At 43.4% G+C, this 16277-nt stretch overlaps 1 protein-coding gene across 5 annotated transcripts in view; it reads right to left on the bottom strand.

Annotated features, from left to right (window-relative positions):
- The window catches only part of TARS1 (threonyl-tRNA synthetase 1), a 74478-nt gene that overhangs the window by 48948 nt on the left and 9253 nt on the right, over positions 1-16277 (bottom strand). For 4 of the 5 annotated variants that reach the window (XM_048851855.2, XM_048851854.2, XM_048851856.2 and 1 more), the window contains one exon: positions 1489-1652. In XM_048851855.2, the coding sequence (XP_048707812.2) occupies positions 1489-1492 (4 nt within the window). In that variant the 5' untranslated portion in view covers positions 1493-1652. Of the gene's footprint in view, positions 1-1488; positions 1653-4573; positions 4592-16277 lie in introns of those variants that run through there. The other variant, XM_075128407.1, reaches the window with a different exon arrangement.

The raw sequence follows: 16277 nt of genomic DNA, 5'->3' as shown, positions 1-16277 counted from the left end.
GCCTCTTCTCTGTCCTCATCTTTTTAGGTCACTGTGGTGCCTGGGCCACTGCTGACCACTCCCTTCTCATTCATTGCTCTCCAGACTTCTGTCTTGGTTTCCTTTGGTTCCTGCTCCATCCATCTGTTGGTTTTCCTGAGAGCTCAATCCTCAGCCCCTTTCTCTCCCTCAATGCTCTCTCTCTCGGTAAGCTTATTCATTCCCACCTCACTTTTACTATGTGAAATCAAATTTATTTTTTCACCCAGTGTCTCTTGTCCTCAGTCCAGTACGTCTCCCTCTCTTCTATGCTACCTGCCAATATTTTAGCCCAAACTCTTGTTATCTCCTGACTTGACTTTTGCATCTTCCTGCTCTTTGGAGTCCTGGTCCCCTCAGGATCTAAGCCATCCAGAATGCTGCTAAGATCAACATCTTCTCCCGCTATTCTATGGTATGTCTTGCCCCTTGTTGAATCTCTGCATTGGCTTCCATTCTTCTAAAACTAGTTTAAAACATCTTAACCTTCAGAGCACTTGTGCCTACCTACATATCATACTATCTACTCCTATACCCCTTCTCTTGTCCTTAGCCCCACCCAAGCCTCTCTCTAATCATTCCCCCTCTCATGTCTTTGTAACTTCTCTCTCATTACAACTTTACTACCATATGTCTTGAATAGTTTTTCATTACTACAGGACAAGACTCCTGCCTCACGAAGTTCCTACAAACATACCTATTCTGGGAAGCCTTCAAACTACACTGATCACACCACCCTCTGATTAACTTGGCATCATTGGTTTTGCACTGTATTATAGCCAGCTCCCCCCCCCCCCCCCCCACACACACGCACAAAAATCAGGGATTACTTTTTTGCATTCTCCATATATAAACTTGCTGTTTGACTTTTTGGCGCTATAAAAATGATAAATAATTAGGAGTCTTAAAGCCTCTCTCTCCTCTCTTTGTAAAGGAGGTCACACCTCCTAAAGACCTGTCTCCTCCCATTTGGTAAGGCTAGTGCTTGAAATCTCACTCAAGAATATTGTTCAGAAGCCATTGTGAAGATCCCTTGATATAATTGTCTTCTGTATGTGGGATTAGCTGACTGGGTCACATCAAATGTTGGCCTCTCTGTTCCAGTATGACACACTTGATCCAGAGGGAGGAAAACAAGGCAAACATATCTTTGGGATGTGGCACAGTCACAAGAAAATCCAGATTGTCTCACCTACATCAGAGCTGGTGACAAATCCACCAGCAGAAGACCACAGCCCTCTTGCAAGACATACCAGCTATAACATCTTACCCCCACTTCCTTCCACCTAAAAATGTGGTGGCAGGCAATATTTTACTTTCAATATATTTTTTGTTCCAAGAAAAACAATTATAACATGTTTGCCAAAATGCTTCAAGTTAAAAAATTAAAAATCAGAATTGGAAGAAAATTTGTTTATTGGAAAACATCTGTTTATCCTTACAGTAACAAAACGTACAGGAGTTCATTACCCATCAATCCCTGTATTTTTAGAAGGGGTTATTAGTTCTGCACAGGTTTCCATTAGCATACGCTCTAGAGATTCCATAGTAAATAGAGCAACTGTTTCTTTCCATGGCAAATGCAGCAACTATTTCTTTTTAACTTTGTTTTTCTAGTGACCTGAATTGAGGAACTGCAACAAAAAACACAAAGAAATAAAATGTTAAAAATATTCTATACAAATTGTACATCTGTTAAGGCTGCCTGAGGACAAGTTGTTTGATAAATGTCTACTTTTTTCAGACATGGGAATTCTTAAGCAAAGTGGGATGCTTGGTATGTTCATTTGCATGCCAATACCCAGAATGCTCTTCCAGCTCTTAGCTATTTGATATTTGTCTCCAAGCTGTAGGAAGAAAACAAAAGGTTTTGATGAGCTTGTGTTTTGTGGGCACTGAATTCTTTAGTATGGCGTAGGGGTATTATTGTGTACATTAAAGTGGAAACCCTTTTTTTCAGTTGCTAGAGAACTTTTTTTTGTTTTGGTCTTAGACTTGTTCATTGTAACGCAGATGTGATGTAGATAAGGTAAGCAAGTATTGATTGGACACTCCCTGTGTTAGACCCTGCTGAGTTAATCTCAAGTTAATAAATTAGAACTTATTCCAATTTTTATTTTCGAAGTGCTGCACAAAATGTATCTAATTAATCTCCCTCCCCTCTACCCCCACCCACTGAGATAGGCAAGGTGGTAACCTGATGAAGAATAAAGAGCAGGCCTGATCTGCAGATTTAATGTCGGTAACTTGGGCAGAATCTAAAAATAGCTCCTGCTGAGAAATAAAAGACTTTTCCCTCTTTTCTAAACAAGCTAACGCCATGCATTCACTTCTGAGAAAACAACTGAAATTGGAATCAATAAATCAAGTAGTGACTGAACTTGGGGAGTATCATGTGTATTTTTTTTGTTTAAATTACTCTTCAAATAAAAGTAAAACCTCTGACTGTCTTTTTCAGATGCCGTTAATGATGAAACACTATATAAAATAATATATTATAGTCCCCACAACTGACTTCTGACTGTGAGGAAACCCCGTAGGCTTCTGCCAGCAACACTTGCATTACTATGAGTGAGCAGCAGCTCAGTAGGCCCTTCCTCTGCGTTGTGAATGGAACCCCCATCCACAAGATGGGGGGCAGCTTAATGAACACCTGGCTCAGCTGAAAAATGTTGACACATAGAGAGCAAAGGCAAAAGGGACCTACAGTCCAACAGCTCTCAACAATGTGGCAACAGCTACTGAGAGAGGAGGAAACATTGGGCAAGGGGAGGGTGTCAGAGTAAGGGAGAGACGTAGCAGCTGCTTCACTCAGAAATGAGGGAGTTAGAGCACAGGGTGAACAAACCCCTTTGAGATGAGAGAGTAAAAGGCATGGAAGACCTTCCAGTGAGGAGACTAAGGGGGCAGAGAAGGCACAACTGGGGAGAGACAATTGAATACAGGGAGCAGCATAGTAAATAAAGGGATTAGTTTATGAGGCTAGATCACAAGACCTAAATAGGTGTAGTTTAGCTAAGGATATGATAGCTTTAAATTACACCAGAGATGTGAACATCAGGAAGGGAGGGGAGTTATTTTAGAGTTGTACACAGGGGTATAACTAGAAGTAATGGGATGGAATTAATAAAAATCAGATTCAGGTGGAAGAAGAAAACTTTTCAGAGTGGCAGGTATGTATATTAGACTCTGGACTTTTCTCCCAAGAGAAGTGGCAGAAGCCCCATTGCTAAGGGCTTTCAAAACTAGACAGAATACTAAAAAGTAGCCCAAAAAGAGCCAGCCGGCAGGCCTAATAGGTCTTTTTCATTCCCAATTTCTCTGATTTTGTTCATTATGCTCCTCCTATGTTATGACCCTTGCACAAGCAGCTAGGCTCCACTTCTGAACCAAAGGAGGCTCAACAGTGGCCTGAAGAGCCCTACACTAAAAGTCATCTCACTAAAATTTCTGAAAATCATTGATTTGCAGTACAGACTCTGGACACTAGAGTGAGCTGGGACTCCAACTCTCCCTAAAAATAAAGAGTTAGTTTTATGTAGATCTAATGTGAGTTAGTGATGAAGGTCATCTACAAAATCCTTTAGACTATGGGCATTTTTACAGAATTTAGTCAAACTCAGCAAATTAACATTTTCCATTGTCTTTATGATGTACAAGCTTATAATGAACATTTTCCATGAGAAAACTCTGAGGCTAAACTATAGACTTGAATGCTGAGTTAGTGGCTTGCTTAGGTAATAAGTTAAATTGGGAGTTAGATTCGAGAGAAGTGCCCTGGAAAGGGAACATATGGTTTCTATTAAATTAGCACTTTATTAAATTGCAAATGGCAGAACTCCTAAAGCACACAATTGTATTTAATTGAATTATTTGAGTAAGCACTTGCTGTTTTGGAGTAAAACCTGTCTTCCTACACCGTACGCTATTTCGTTTCAATTCAAGTACATGAAAGGATATCCATTTCTGTACCTGGATTTATATCTAAAATAAATCATGTGTTGTATTTAGTTAGCAATTAATTTGGTATGTTTCAGTGTAAAGGGAAAAAATGGACTTGCACTTTTTTTTTTTTGCTTCTTTATGAAGTACAATGGCAGCCTTTAAGGAGTTGTTTTAAAGATAGTTCTCTCTTTTACATTGGGAAGAGTCTAATGACCAGAGAACTAGCAAAATGTTGACATCACAAGAGCCAAAAAAAGTGAAAGCTGAGTAACTGAAATAAGATGTTTAGTCAGAATATTTAAAAACCCTTTGTTTTTAATTTGTTAATATCTATTCAGCTTTATTGGCTAATTACGCTCTTGGCAAAAGGTTGCCTAAGACTCAATACCTTTTCCCTGCCGAGCCCTAAGAAGGCCTCTATCAACAACAGGAAATAGAATTGACATTCCTGATAGCGTAACAACGAACTCCCTCCCCCCCCACCCCCAAAAAACCCCCACACACCAAACCCTTTCAGATCCTCTTTATATATCATAAAGGAGAAAAGAAAAAAAAAAGGGGGGGGGGGACACACAATCCTAACTTCTAAAAAAAATCCTTTACACATCACCTTTACAGACCCAGTCCAATGCTTGAGTGCCTCCTGTGAGTTCCCCAATGTCCATAAACAGTGATGGAGGAAGAAAGACAATGTCTCCCCACTGAAAGAACAAAGAATGTAGGCCATACTTACAGGTGGGGGACTCTATCTTGGAACGCAGTAACACAGAAGGAGATTTGGGGGTCATGGTGGATAATCAACTGAACTTGAGCTCCCAGTGCAACACTGTGGCCCAAAGGCCTAATGCATTCCTGGGACGCATAAACAGGGAACTCTTGTGTAGAAGAGGTTATTTTGCCTCTATATTTGGCAATGGTGCAACAGCTGCAGGAATACTGTGTCCAGTTCTGGAGCTCACAATTCAAAAAGGATGTTGATAAGCTGGAGAGGGTTCAGAGAAGAGCCACAAGAATGATTCAAGGATTAGAACATATGCCTTATAGTGATTGAGCTCCTTCACTCTATCTATTTAGCTTAACAAAGAGAAAGTTAAGGGATGATTTGATTATTGTCCATAGTTATCCACATGGGGAAACAAATATTTAATAAGGGGCTCTTCACTCTAGTACAGAATGATGTAACATAAGCCAATGGCTGGAGGTTTAAGCTAGACAAATTCAGACTGCAAATAAGGCATAGGTTTTTAATGGTGAGAGTAATTAACCATTGGAACAATTTACCAAGGGTTTTGGTAAAGAGCTATGCTCTTGAAATTATTCTGGGGAAGTTCTGGGCCCTGTGTTATACAGGTCAGACTAGATGATCACAATGTCCTTTTTGGCCTTGGAATCTAAAAGGAGAGAAGATTGGCAGTGGTGAGAACAGTGCCCTCTGCTGTTACTTCTACTGCACAGTGTAGAGGGGTACCTATAACTTTACTTCTTCAGAGTACAGGTACCTACTTTGAGGCCTGTAACAGAGTCCACTCACCACTGTGGTTTTCTTTGTGTCAGGTAACTTGACTCCCCCTCCCCCCAGCCAGGTTTCAGTCTTTTAGCCCACCCCTTCTGGAACCACCACTGGGGGCTTGTTCACCTGCATATCTACCAATGTTATATATGCCATCATATGCCAGCAATGCCCCTCTGCCATGTACATTGGCCAAACCGGACAGTCTCTATGCAAAAGAATAAATGGACACAAATCTGACATCGGGAATCACAACATTAAAAAAACGGTAGAACACTTCAACCTCTCTGATCACTCAGTAACAGACTTAAATGTGGCAATTTTGCAACAGAAAAGCTTCAAAAACAGACTCCAAGGAGAAACTGCTGAGCTTGAATTAATATGCAAATTAGATACCATTAACTTGGGTTTGAATAGAGACTGGGAGTGGCTGGGTCATTACGCATATTGAATCTATTTCCCCATATTAAGTATCCTCACACCTTCTTGTCAACTGTCTAAATGGGCTATCTTGATTATCACTACAAAGTTGTTTTTTCCCCTCCTGCTGATAATAGCTCATCTTAATTAATTAGCCTCTTACAGTTGGTATGGCTACTTCCACCTTTTTATGTTCTCTGTATATCTATCTATCTATCTATGTTCCATTCTATGCATCCGATGAAGTGGGCTGTAGCCCATGAAAGCTTATGCTCAAATAAATTTGTTAGTCTCCAAGGTGCCACAAGTACTCCTGTTCTTTTTGCAGATACAGACTAACACTGACTGCTACTCTGAAACCTGTCATTGTCCAGACTAAAAATTAAAAAAACTGTCTTTGACAGAAAAAGAACTTCCACCCTCTCGGACTCTTCTTTCGCCACTCTCTCCCCCAGTTATTCAGGGTCTCTCCCAGGCCTCCCTGCTCATTCAGGGGCCAGTAGGATCTATCTAGCTCCCTTCAGTCTCTTCCCTCCAGCCTTTCCCTAGCTGGGCCCTCTCAGTATTTAAACCTGGCTTTTTCCATACAGGTATCACCCAATTCTTCTCAGGTGAGGCCTATCCTGTAATCAGCATTGGTTTAGCTCCAGGTTCTCCAGCTCATGGGGCAAGCCACCCTGTTATAGATAGGGTTGCAAACCTTGTATTTCAAGAAGTAAAGGACTGCTTTCCTAGCACTCCTGCCCCACCCTTCCTCTCAATATTATCATCATCAATAAGTGGCACTCACCTACACTTGCTAGCAGTATTTCTTGCTGCTTTTCACAGCACTTAGCAACTCCCAATCTTGTTGTACAGAGATTAAAAAAAAATAAAAGGACATCCCCTGTAACAAGGGACTCTTGGCAATCCTAGACAGGGCCATTGAATGTTGATCCAGCTAGGACACCATAAGTACATGTGTATCTGACATTATCAGGTCATCTGTTTATAATGATTTTAATAGTGGGACAGGCAAAATAGAGGTTTATATTTCAATACTGGGCATCACAGTCAGGTCATGAGTGGCCAGAGCTAGTAGTCATAGCCAGAGCCCACAGTCACAAGACAGGAGTCAGCTGGCTCAGAACACCAGGAGGTCAGAAACAGGACACAAACTGGAGATCAAAATCAAAAGTCAGGAACCAGAGTCAGGATATCAAGGGGTCAGACTCAGGAGACAAACTGGTGGTCAGAACTACAAATCAGATGCCAGGAAATCAAGCCAGGGGAGCAGGAAGCACAAGGCACACAGTCCAGAACAGAGCAGAACCTAGTTGTTCAGGTAGCTTCCTTTTCCTGCTGCTGGCTTAAGTCAAGGCCAATCAGCTGCTCCAGGACTCCACCAATAGGACTGCAGAAGTGGCATCCAAAATAAGGTTGGGGTTCATGAGTCCCAGGTAAGCAAGCATCAGCAAGCTACCAGATGGAAGGTTGGTGTATAGCTATGTCTGTAAAGCCGGCAGCCCTAGGTTTAAAACATGTGGGTCATGACACTGGGTCTCCTTCAGGGAAATAGCTACTTATGCCAAAGTATAGAGCAGTTTTGTGATGCAGTCAAATGCATAGAATGCCCGACCTTGAAAACCTCTAAGGAAGATTCCACCACCTCCCTAGTGAACCCATTCCAGTGCTTCACCACACTCCTAGTGAATTAGTTTTTCCTAACATCCAACCTAAACCTCCCCCACTGCAACTTGAGACAATTACTCCTTGTTCTGTCATCTGGTACCACTGAGAACAGTCTAGATCCATCCTCTTTGGAACCCCCTTTCAGGTAGTTGAAAGCAGCTATCAAATCCCCCCTCATTCTTCTCTTCTGCAGACTAAATAATCCCAGTTCCCTCAGCCCCTCCTCATAAGTCATGTGTTCCAGCCCCCTAATCATTTTTGTTGCCCTCCGCTGGATGCTTTCCAATTTTTCCACATCCTTCTTATAGTGTGGGGCCCACAACTGGACACAGTACTCCAGATGAGGCCTCACCAATGTCAAATAGAGGGGAATGATCACGTCCCTCGATCTGCTGGCAATGTCCCTACTTATACAGCCCAAAATGCCGTTAGCCTTCTTGGCAACAAGGGGACACTGACTCAGATCCAGCTTCTCGTCCACAATCGATAACATGAAATATGGCCACATGACTCCAGAGGTGATCCCTCCTCCTAACCCAATTCAGCACTGATAATAGAAAACGAGCTCCTTTGTTTCTAAATTTGATCCACAGTGCATAAAACTTTGGCCATTTAAAGAGTGAAAATACTGATCACTAGCTGGCTCCTTATGAGATAATCTCAGAGACAACAATACAGCCAGCACGGTTGTCTGTGCTTCCAAACAAGCTAGCTCTTGCTGCTGGATCTTTTACAGTTTGGCTTTGACTCCACTGACTGTCATGCAAAAGAGAAGTATGCTGGGAGGAGATACCATGGGGAAAATGGTATTGCATACTGTTACATTTTTAGGTAATTAAAATAAGCTTGTTTTCTAAATATTTCTCTGATGGCAGCAAATACTTGGAAAATAAATAAGAAAGAAGCATGGGAGTACTTTTTGTAAAATAGGAAAAATGTTTAGTAATATATTAACTCAAAAACAATGTGTCTGACATTCTACTGTTAATTTATGTGTGTTATTCTCTGATGCAGGCTATGGTGTAACCACATGTATCCTGTTCAATAATAATATGAATGATTGCTAGTCTTGTTTATGTTAAAGGCTGGATCTTGTGCCATGCTGTATGTTGTGCTGGTGGCCGAAGAGGGTAGGAAGCTGCTGTTCCTCCCACTCCATATGGGATTTTGCTCTAGTGCTTGAGAATGATAGTAGGGGATGATAGACCCTGCATTGCATGGGCCAGATCCTCAGGAGGGGTAAATCAGCACAACTCAAATGAAGTCAATGGAGCTATGCAGATTTGTGTTAGTTGGCAATCTTGTTTCCAGGGCGGCAGTTTTCTGGCTTGATGCATCTCCGGTTCTCCAGCAGGCTAGCACAACAATGCGTATCCCATTACACAGTGCACTTGCCTGTACAGTTCACTTGCAGGGTGGCAGGACTCTTAGATTAAAAGACATAGCTGACAACTCCTTGCTTCCCTTAGCCGTGTTAACTAAGGCAGGATTTTGTCCTAAGGGTCAGATGGTCATTAATTATTATTATTATTCTGTATTATTGCTCCTAGAGGCCCCAGTTAGCAATCCACATTTTACACACGTATAATTAAAAAACAGCCCCTCTCCCAAAGAGTTTCCAATGTAGAGCATTTGTCAAGTTTCTAGATTTTAGAAGGGATATCTCCATATTTTTCAATGTTTCAGTATCCAAAGCAGGCAAACACTGTTTTCACCCCGATATATACAGTAGAATTTGCTTGTATTGCTCTCTTTGGGAAACATTCTACCTGGTCCTTATAGTCAAATTGATAAGTTACACATGGTAGCAGACACTACATTTCTTTTCAATGGCAATGGTATTAAATATTTTCAAGAGATGAAACCAACATCCAGGATCCCAACCCACCTGAACTTTGGTGTGATTGAAAGTTGAATTTTGCAAACAGCCCTTATCTTCACAATGAATCAAACACAATCCCAGATCCAGACAACCAAAGTTTGGGATGGGTTCATAACTGGGATCCCAGTTTTGCAGCCCATGTTAACTATTTTCACTGCAAATGTAAAACCACTTTCACAGTAGAGCGCTGTTTCACTTAAATTCATAATAAACAAAAAGAGCACTGACCTTTGTTTATATTTGGTACGGAAATTATATCTGCATTATATCAGCAACTGGGCTACATAGTAAGTGCACTTTTTGTTTTGTGAATACCTGAGTAATACAAAACTCCATTACCCTTGAATCTTTATCATCCCATTTCTGCTTGTGAGCTGGGTTATGGTCAGTCAATGTCCTTGTCTTTCTATGAAGCTTAAAAGCATTGAACAATTCCAAAATGTTTGTCCACACTGTCTAACTGGCTCTTTGGCACTGATTCAATAGTCTGTAAAATCTTTACCTTACTGCATTATGAAAGCACAGGACTCACATGCCACATTTTCTGTTAGGTTGTTTAGAATGAATGGTGAATCACATTTGTACGGTACAGTTGGCTTTTATCAGCCTCTAATTACCTTTAAAATTGATCTTTATAACTGAAACTCAGCTGGTTCTTTTAATAAGGCCATGTTAACAAACGAGGTCACATTTTCAAGTTGGCAAGAGCCAGCCTGTTGTTTTCCAGGCTGCATATTAAAAAGTAGGTAGTAGTTCCTGCTGGCGAGGATTTTTTTTTTTTTCCTGTGGAGCATATGGAATGCCCCATGGGGAAGAGGTTGCTGGAACATGAGAATTGGCATACTGGATCAGATCAGAGTCCAGCTCCTTGGAATCCTGTCTCTAATAGCGGCCAGCACCAGATGCTTCAGAAGAAGGCATAAGAACACTACAGTAGACAGATATTGCATAGCCTGCTCCCCACATTAGGTTTCATCCTGATCTCTAACAGTCAGAAATTAGTTATAAGCGCTGAAGCATGAGGTTTAATCTCTCTTCTTTTATTATTAAAAGATGAAATACATCCTAGAATACTCAAGTTGCTGACTGAGTCAATATCTGCGCCACTAGCAACTATCTTTAAAAAATCATGGAAGACAGGAGAGATTCCAGAGGGCTGGAAAAGGGAATATAGTGCCAAACTATATATAAAAAAAAAAGGACAACCAGGGGAATTACATACCACAGCTTAACCTCAGTACCCGGAAAGATAATGATGCAAATAATAAATCAATTTGCAAACACCTAGAAGATAAGAAGGTGATAAATATGGATTTATCAAGAACAAGTCAGGTCAATCCAACCTAATGGCTTTCTTTGACAGGGTAACAAGCTTTGTGGCTGGGGGAAGCAGTAGATGTGGTATATCTTTACTTTAGTAAGGCTTTTGGTAATGTCTAGCATGACCTTCTCATAAACAAACTAGAGAAATACAACTTAGATGGAGCTATTATCAGGTGGGTGCATAACTGGGTGAAAACTGTTCCCAGAAAATGCCGTAGTTATCAGTGGTTCACAGTCAAGCTGGAAGGGCATACTGAGTAGGGTCCCACAGGGATCAGTTCTGGGTCCGGTTCTGTTCAATATCTTCATCAGTGATTTAGATAATGGCAGAGAGAGTACACTTATAACATTTGTGGATGATACCAAGATGGGAGGGGTTGCAAGTGCTTTGGAGGATGGGATTAAAATTCAAAATGATCTAGACAAACTGGAGAAATGGTCTGAAATAAATAAGATGAAATTCAATAATGATAAATGACAAGTACTCCATTTAGGAAGGAGCAATCAGTTGTAAACATACAGATATGGGGAATGACTGCCTAGGAAGGTGTATTGCAGAAAGGGATCTGAGGGTCATAGTGCATCACAAGCTAAATATGAGTCAACAGTGTAATACTGTTGCAAAAAAAGCAAACATTCTGGGATGTATTAGCAGGAGTGTTGTTAAGGAAGATATGAGAAGTAATTCTTCCACTCTACTCCGTGCTGATTAGGCCTCAACTGAAGTATTGTGTCTAGTTCTAGGTGCCACATTTCAGTAAAGATGTGTGTAAAGGGGCGAGGCTGGGGCTCAACCCTCTCTGGGGCGGCAGGGAGCCACACTGGCTCGCTACACACTGTTGACTTTGAGGAATTTGTCCGGCCACCGGAGTCTCCCTCGGCAGCCCTTGTGATAACTGGAATGAGCACCATAGACCCGGGCCCTGAGTCAGAGCAGGGCACCAAATAGTCAGTAGCTCAGGCCCTCAGGAAGGGGCTGAGCAAATGGTCCAGTGGTAACAGGCCCAGGGTCAGGGGCTGAGCAAACAGTTCAAGATTAGGCAGGCCCAGGCCCTGGCTCAGGGCGGGGCAACAAACAGTTAATAGCTCAGACCCTCAGGCAGGGGCTGAGCAACACACCGTGTGTGAAATAGCCCAGGCCTCCAAGGACCTGGAAGAGGGGGAGACTGGCACCCATGAGTTGGGAGGCGGGGGGGACGCAGGCACTCCCACTCCACTGCATCCCAGCCCGGGGCCCTAGCAGCGGCAAATGACCCGCTGCTAGGTCAGTGGGGATCTTGACTGCAACACACTGACATGGGCTCTGGCAGAGTTACAGCCAGACTAGAGTCGGCTGTCCCCGGGCTACTTCCTAACTCCCCTCCTTCTGGTACCTGGATCCCGGCGGTGTTCTCCGGGGGGTCCAGCACCATGGGTTCCTTGGGGCAGTGGACAAGCGGCCGGCCTGGTACCTCCTCTGGGTAGCTGGCACAGGGCAGGTCCAGCAACTCCCCTGGATAGTTGGTACAGGTCAGGCCAGTCTTGGTGTGGACCTGGGGCTGCGGGGTTTTTCCAGTCGCGGGCCAGGCTGGCTGCACCCAGCCTCCCCAGCGGCTGGTCCTCTAGTAAGCGCTGAGGGCCCTCCTTTATACTTCCAGGTCGCGCCCTTCTACTTCCGGGTTGCCATCTGTCCCTCTGAGGGGCGGGCTCAGAGCTTCCTGGCTCCGCCCACTCTGGTGTCTGGAGGGGCTCGACCCTCTCCAGGGCAGCGGGGAGCCACACTGCCTCGCTATAATATGGACAAATTGGAGAAAGTCCAGAGAAGAGCAACAAAAATGATTAAAGATCTGGAAAACGTGACCTCTGAGGAAAGATTGAAAAAACTGGGTTTGTTTAGTCTGGAGAATCATAGAATCATAGAATATCAGTGTTGGAAGGGACCTCAGGAGGTCATCTAGTCCAACTCCTGAGGCTGAAAATGATTAGATCTTAGGGGATGGCATTGTTAAGAAAGTTACAGGGCTTGAGGATGCAGGACAGCTCCCTGCTAGGCATTTCTTGGCCTAAGTAATATTTCTAGATAGTGAGTTTGTCTTCTCATTCCGGGCCTCTAGCCCGTAAGCGATGGTATAGTCAAAGAGAGAGAAGAACACTGCCCACCTGACTTGCCTCTGGTTCAGTACTTTGGCCTTGTGTAGATATTCAAGGTCTGTACAGACCTGTACCCGATACCGGGCTGCTTCAGGGTAATGACACCATTCTTCGTAAGCGGCTTTGGTTGCCAGGAGTTCCTTATCCAATTTCTCAAAATTCTGTTCTGTGTGGGTGAGTTTCCAGAGTAGTAGACACATGGGTGTTATAATGATTCCGGACCATATCGCTGAGACACCACTGCTCCTATTGCCATGTTGGACGCATCAGTTTCCACAATAAAGGCCAGCATTGGGTCCAGGTATACCAAGATGGGGGCAGTGGTGAAGGTGAGCTTGAGTCATTCAAGCATATTTTGGGCTTTGTGGGACCAAATGAACCCTGCATTTTTGCAGAGGAGTGTGGTCATGGGCACTATTTGCCCTGAAAAACTGAAATAAAACACTGATAGAAAATGGTAAAGCCTAAGAAGCATTGTAGACTGGGGTACTATGCAGAGCAGCTAACTCTGGTTCAGGCATCGCATAGATTCAACCATAAGAGGCTACTGCACCAGGTTGCAAGTCTATAGGGCAGTTGTAGCCCCGATGTGGGGTAGGATGTCTGCACTCTTTTTCTCAAAAATGGCCATGTACTCTTGGTATTTGACAGGGAAGTAGGGGGACAATCCTGAGGGCAGCCCCATCTGACCCACCATGAGAGCCCAGAGTACCCTTGACATTAACATTGCCTTATAGTGGAAGGATCTTCCTGGATCTGAAGAACCATTGTCAGCCTTGCACAAGCAGACATGCCAGCAGAATTTGGAGGGGAAGCTGATTTTTTGTTCCTACCAAAAGATATGGGGGTTGTGGAGAGCTAGCCGTGAGACACTGAGAATCAGGAGGAAATGCACATAACGGATTGAACCAAATGGCAGTGTCTCTCAGTGTCTTGAGATGGTGATTTCCAGGGGTTCGTCTCTTCTACCACTGGACCTGAGGACACGAAGGGCCCACCTATCCTGTCCAAAAGGTCTGGGGTAGGTTTTGGCTGTGCAGGGATTTGCAGGTCTGAACCATGTTGATATCAATAAAGTTATCAGCAGCACTGAAATCATTAAGGGCCCATAGCACAGGTATTCGAAGGCTCTCGTCCGGAATGCGTAATTGTATCATACTTGAAAGTGTGGTGAGGAGTGGCCCAGGATGCATCCCAGTCAAGATCGGGGAGGTGGGCTGTACCAGGCTATAACCCCTTGGTCACACCCATGCCAGGCCCCTCTACCAGGCCTGAGATTGGTCGTTTCCCTGATCTCTCTGGGCTGGTGTTCTCAAAGGGCAGGCAGCAAGAGCGTGACCTGGCTCAGAGCAAAAAAAACTTAGGTTATTACGCCAGTGTTGCTCCCTGTCCTGGGTGGTCGAATGCCAGCCAGCTAGATTGACCTGCAGGGGCTCAGGGGCCTGTGGATGACAGTGTGGGGTGTGGGTAGGACAGCTGCAACACCCCCTTTTTCTCCTCTTTTCGGTCATGCACCCGTTGTCAATACAAATAACTAAGTCAATGAAGGCATCCAAGCTTGTAGGGATCTCTATTCAGGCCAGTTCATCCTTGATCTCATTCTGGAGCCCACTGAAACTGATAAAGCAGGGCCACCTCATTCCATTCCACATCAACTGCAAGCCATCAAAACCAAACGGTGTATGGTAGCCGGGCCCTGTCCTTGTCAGAGCTTCCGTACAGTGGCTTCAGCTGAGTGGATGTCGTCAAGATTGTCGAGAACACTTGGAGGAAAGTGCTCCAGTCTGGAAGCACCAGACTGTTTCATTCTAATTAGGGGGAGGGTCACCAACTCCCAGTATGCGTGCCCAGTTTCAGCCTGCCCCTTCCTACCCCATCTGCTAGTGCCAGCTTCCCTGCCCAATCAGTCCCAGCTTCTCTCCTTTCCTCCAGTCCCAATCTCACTAGACTTCTTGTCTCATTCTACTACTTTCCCTCTCCCTGGTCCAGCTTTTGTTCCCTCTGCATTTGATTCAGACAGCTTCCTCCTCCATACTGCCTGGTTGCCGGCAGTGGGGGGTCATCCTAGTGCCTGGCCTGAAAGAGTTGGGAGCAGCCATTACAGGGAAAGTCTGGCTTTACCTCTGTAGTCCTGGAGACCCTGCTCCAAAGCTTGGGGGCACTAAAGCTGTTCAAAGAAAAGGGTGCTGGAATTTTTTAACATGGGAAAACAACATATTTTTCCCTAGTCTCACTCTTGGACATGGCTGAATCATTCTGGTTGAAAATTTCAAAATAATTCAGCTTAAAGTAGCCACCAGGCAAGGAAAATTTCAGCCCAAATGGTTAAAATTTAGCTAAGTTATAGGCAACTGAATACTGGGTCTTATAATGAGACGTTATCGGGCAACCTTAATAATAGGCAGTGCTACCAACCCACCTATAATACCTCAGATATCGAATGATTGTCACTGCAGTATCTACTGAAGTCAGGACTACAGTCTGTAGAGAAAACTAGTACCTTCTTTAACCTCCATGTGTTTGGAAATGAAAGGCAAAGACGTGGCAAAGGCACAGCAGCAGCTGAAGACATGCCTTGACTACAGAAATACAGGTGATAATTTTCCTTATGAATATTAGGCATCGGAAGGGTAGCAACATACGCAAAAATCCTTGACATGCTTTGTAATATTCCTCTAGGTGATTATTTCCACTTGGAAGAGGTGGTACTACTAAAGAGGAATGAACTTCAAATGGAAAAATAATTATATGTACACGTTTTCCTACTTTGAATCATTAAAAAAGATGCTTTGGCTCATCCCTGTTAGGATTTACAGTCTTCCTTCAGGCAGTTAATAAGTCTTAGCTTTCCTGAAGCTGGTGATAAATGACTAGAAACTGAAAATGCTATAAACAAAATTTGACAATTTTAGTATCATCATAAAAATGAAAAACTATTCCTCCATGTTTTCCTAGTGACATTTGAGTAAGGTAGATAGAGTTTAACGTTCATGCAGGATACAGTATAAACTGGAAAAGGACCAAGAAATATAATTCAGACATATGGTCCTGATGGAATACTACTGCACAATAACGTTATTCTCAAAACTTCAGCAACCACAAATGATCGATAGCATATTTTCAGGATTCTCTAATAAGATATACTGGGCCAGACTTATCCCTGCCATAATTCCATTGAGTAAAAAGGGAAGGAGAGAAAAGGCCCCTGTTACCCTATCGAGGAAAGGCTAATGAGGAATCCCTAGTTCCAGGACTGGTTACTGCTGCTCCCAGCAGACAGTGAAAAGGAGCCAGGCATGCTGTAGGTATTCCCTGATGGAAATAAAGATAGGGATCCAGATCCCTAGCTACAAATGCAGAGGGCACATAACAAAGGAG

Source organism: Caretta caretta, chromosome 5 (genome assembly GCF_965140235.1).
Source record: "Caretta caretta isolate rCarCar2 chromosome 5, rCarCar1.hap1, whole genome shotgun sequence".
Taxonomy (NCBI): Eukaryota; Metazoa; Chordata; order Testudines; family Cheloniidae; genus Caretta; species Caretta caretta.
This window is presented reverse-complemented; position numbering and strand designations above follow the sequence as displayed.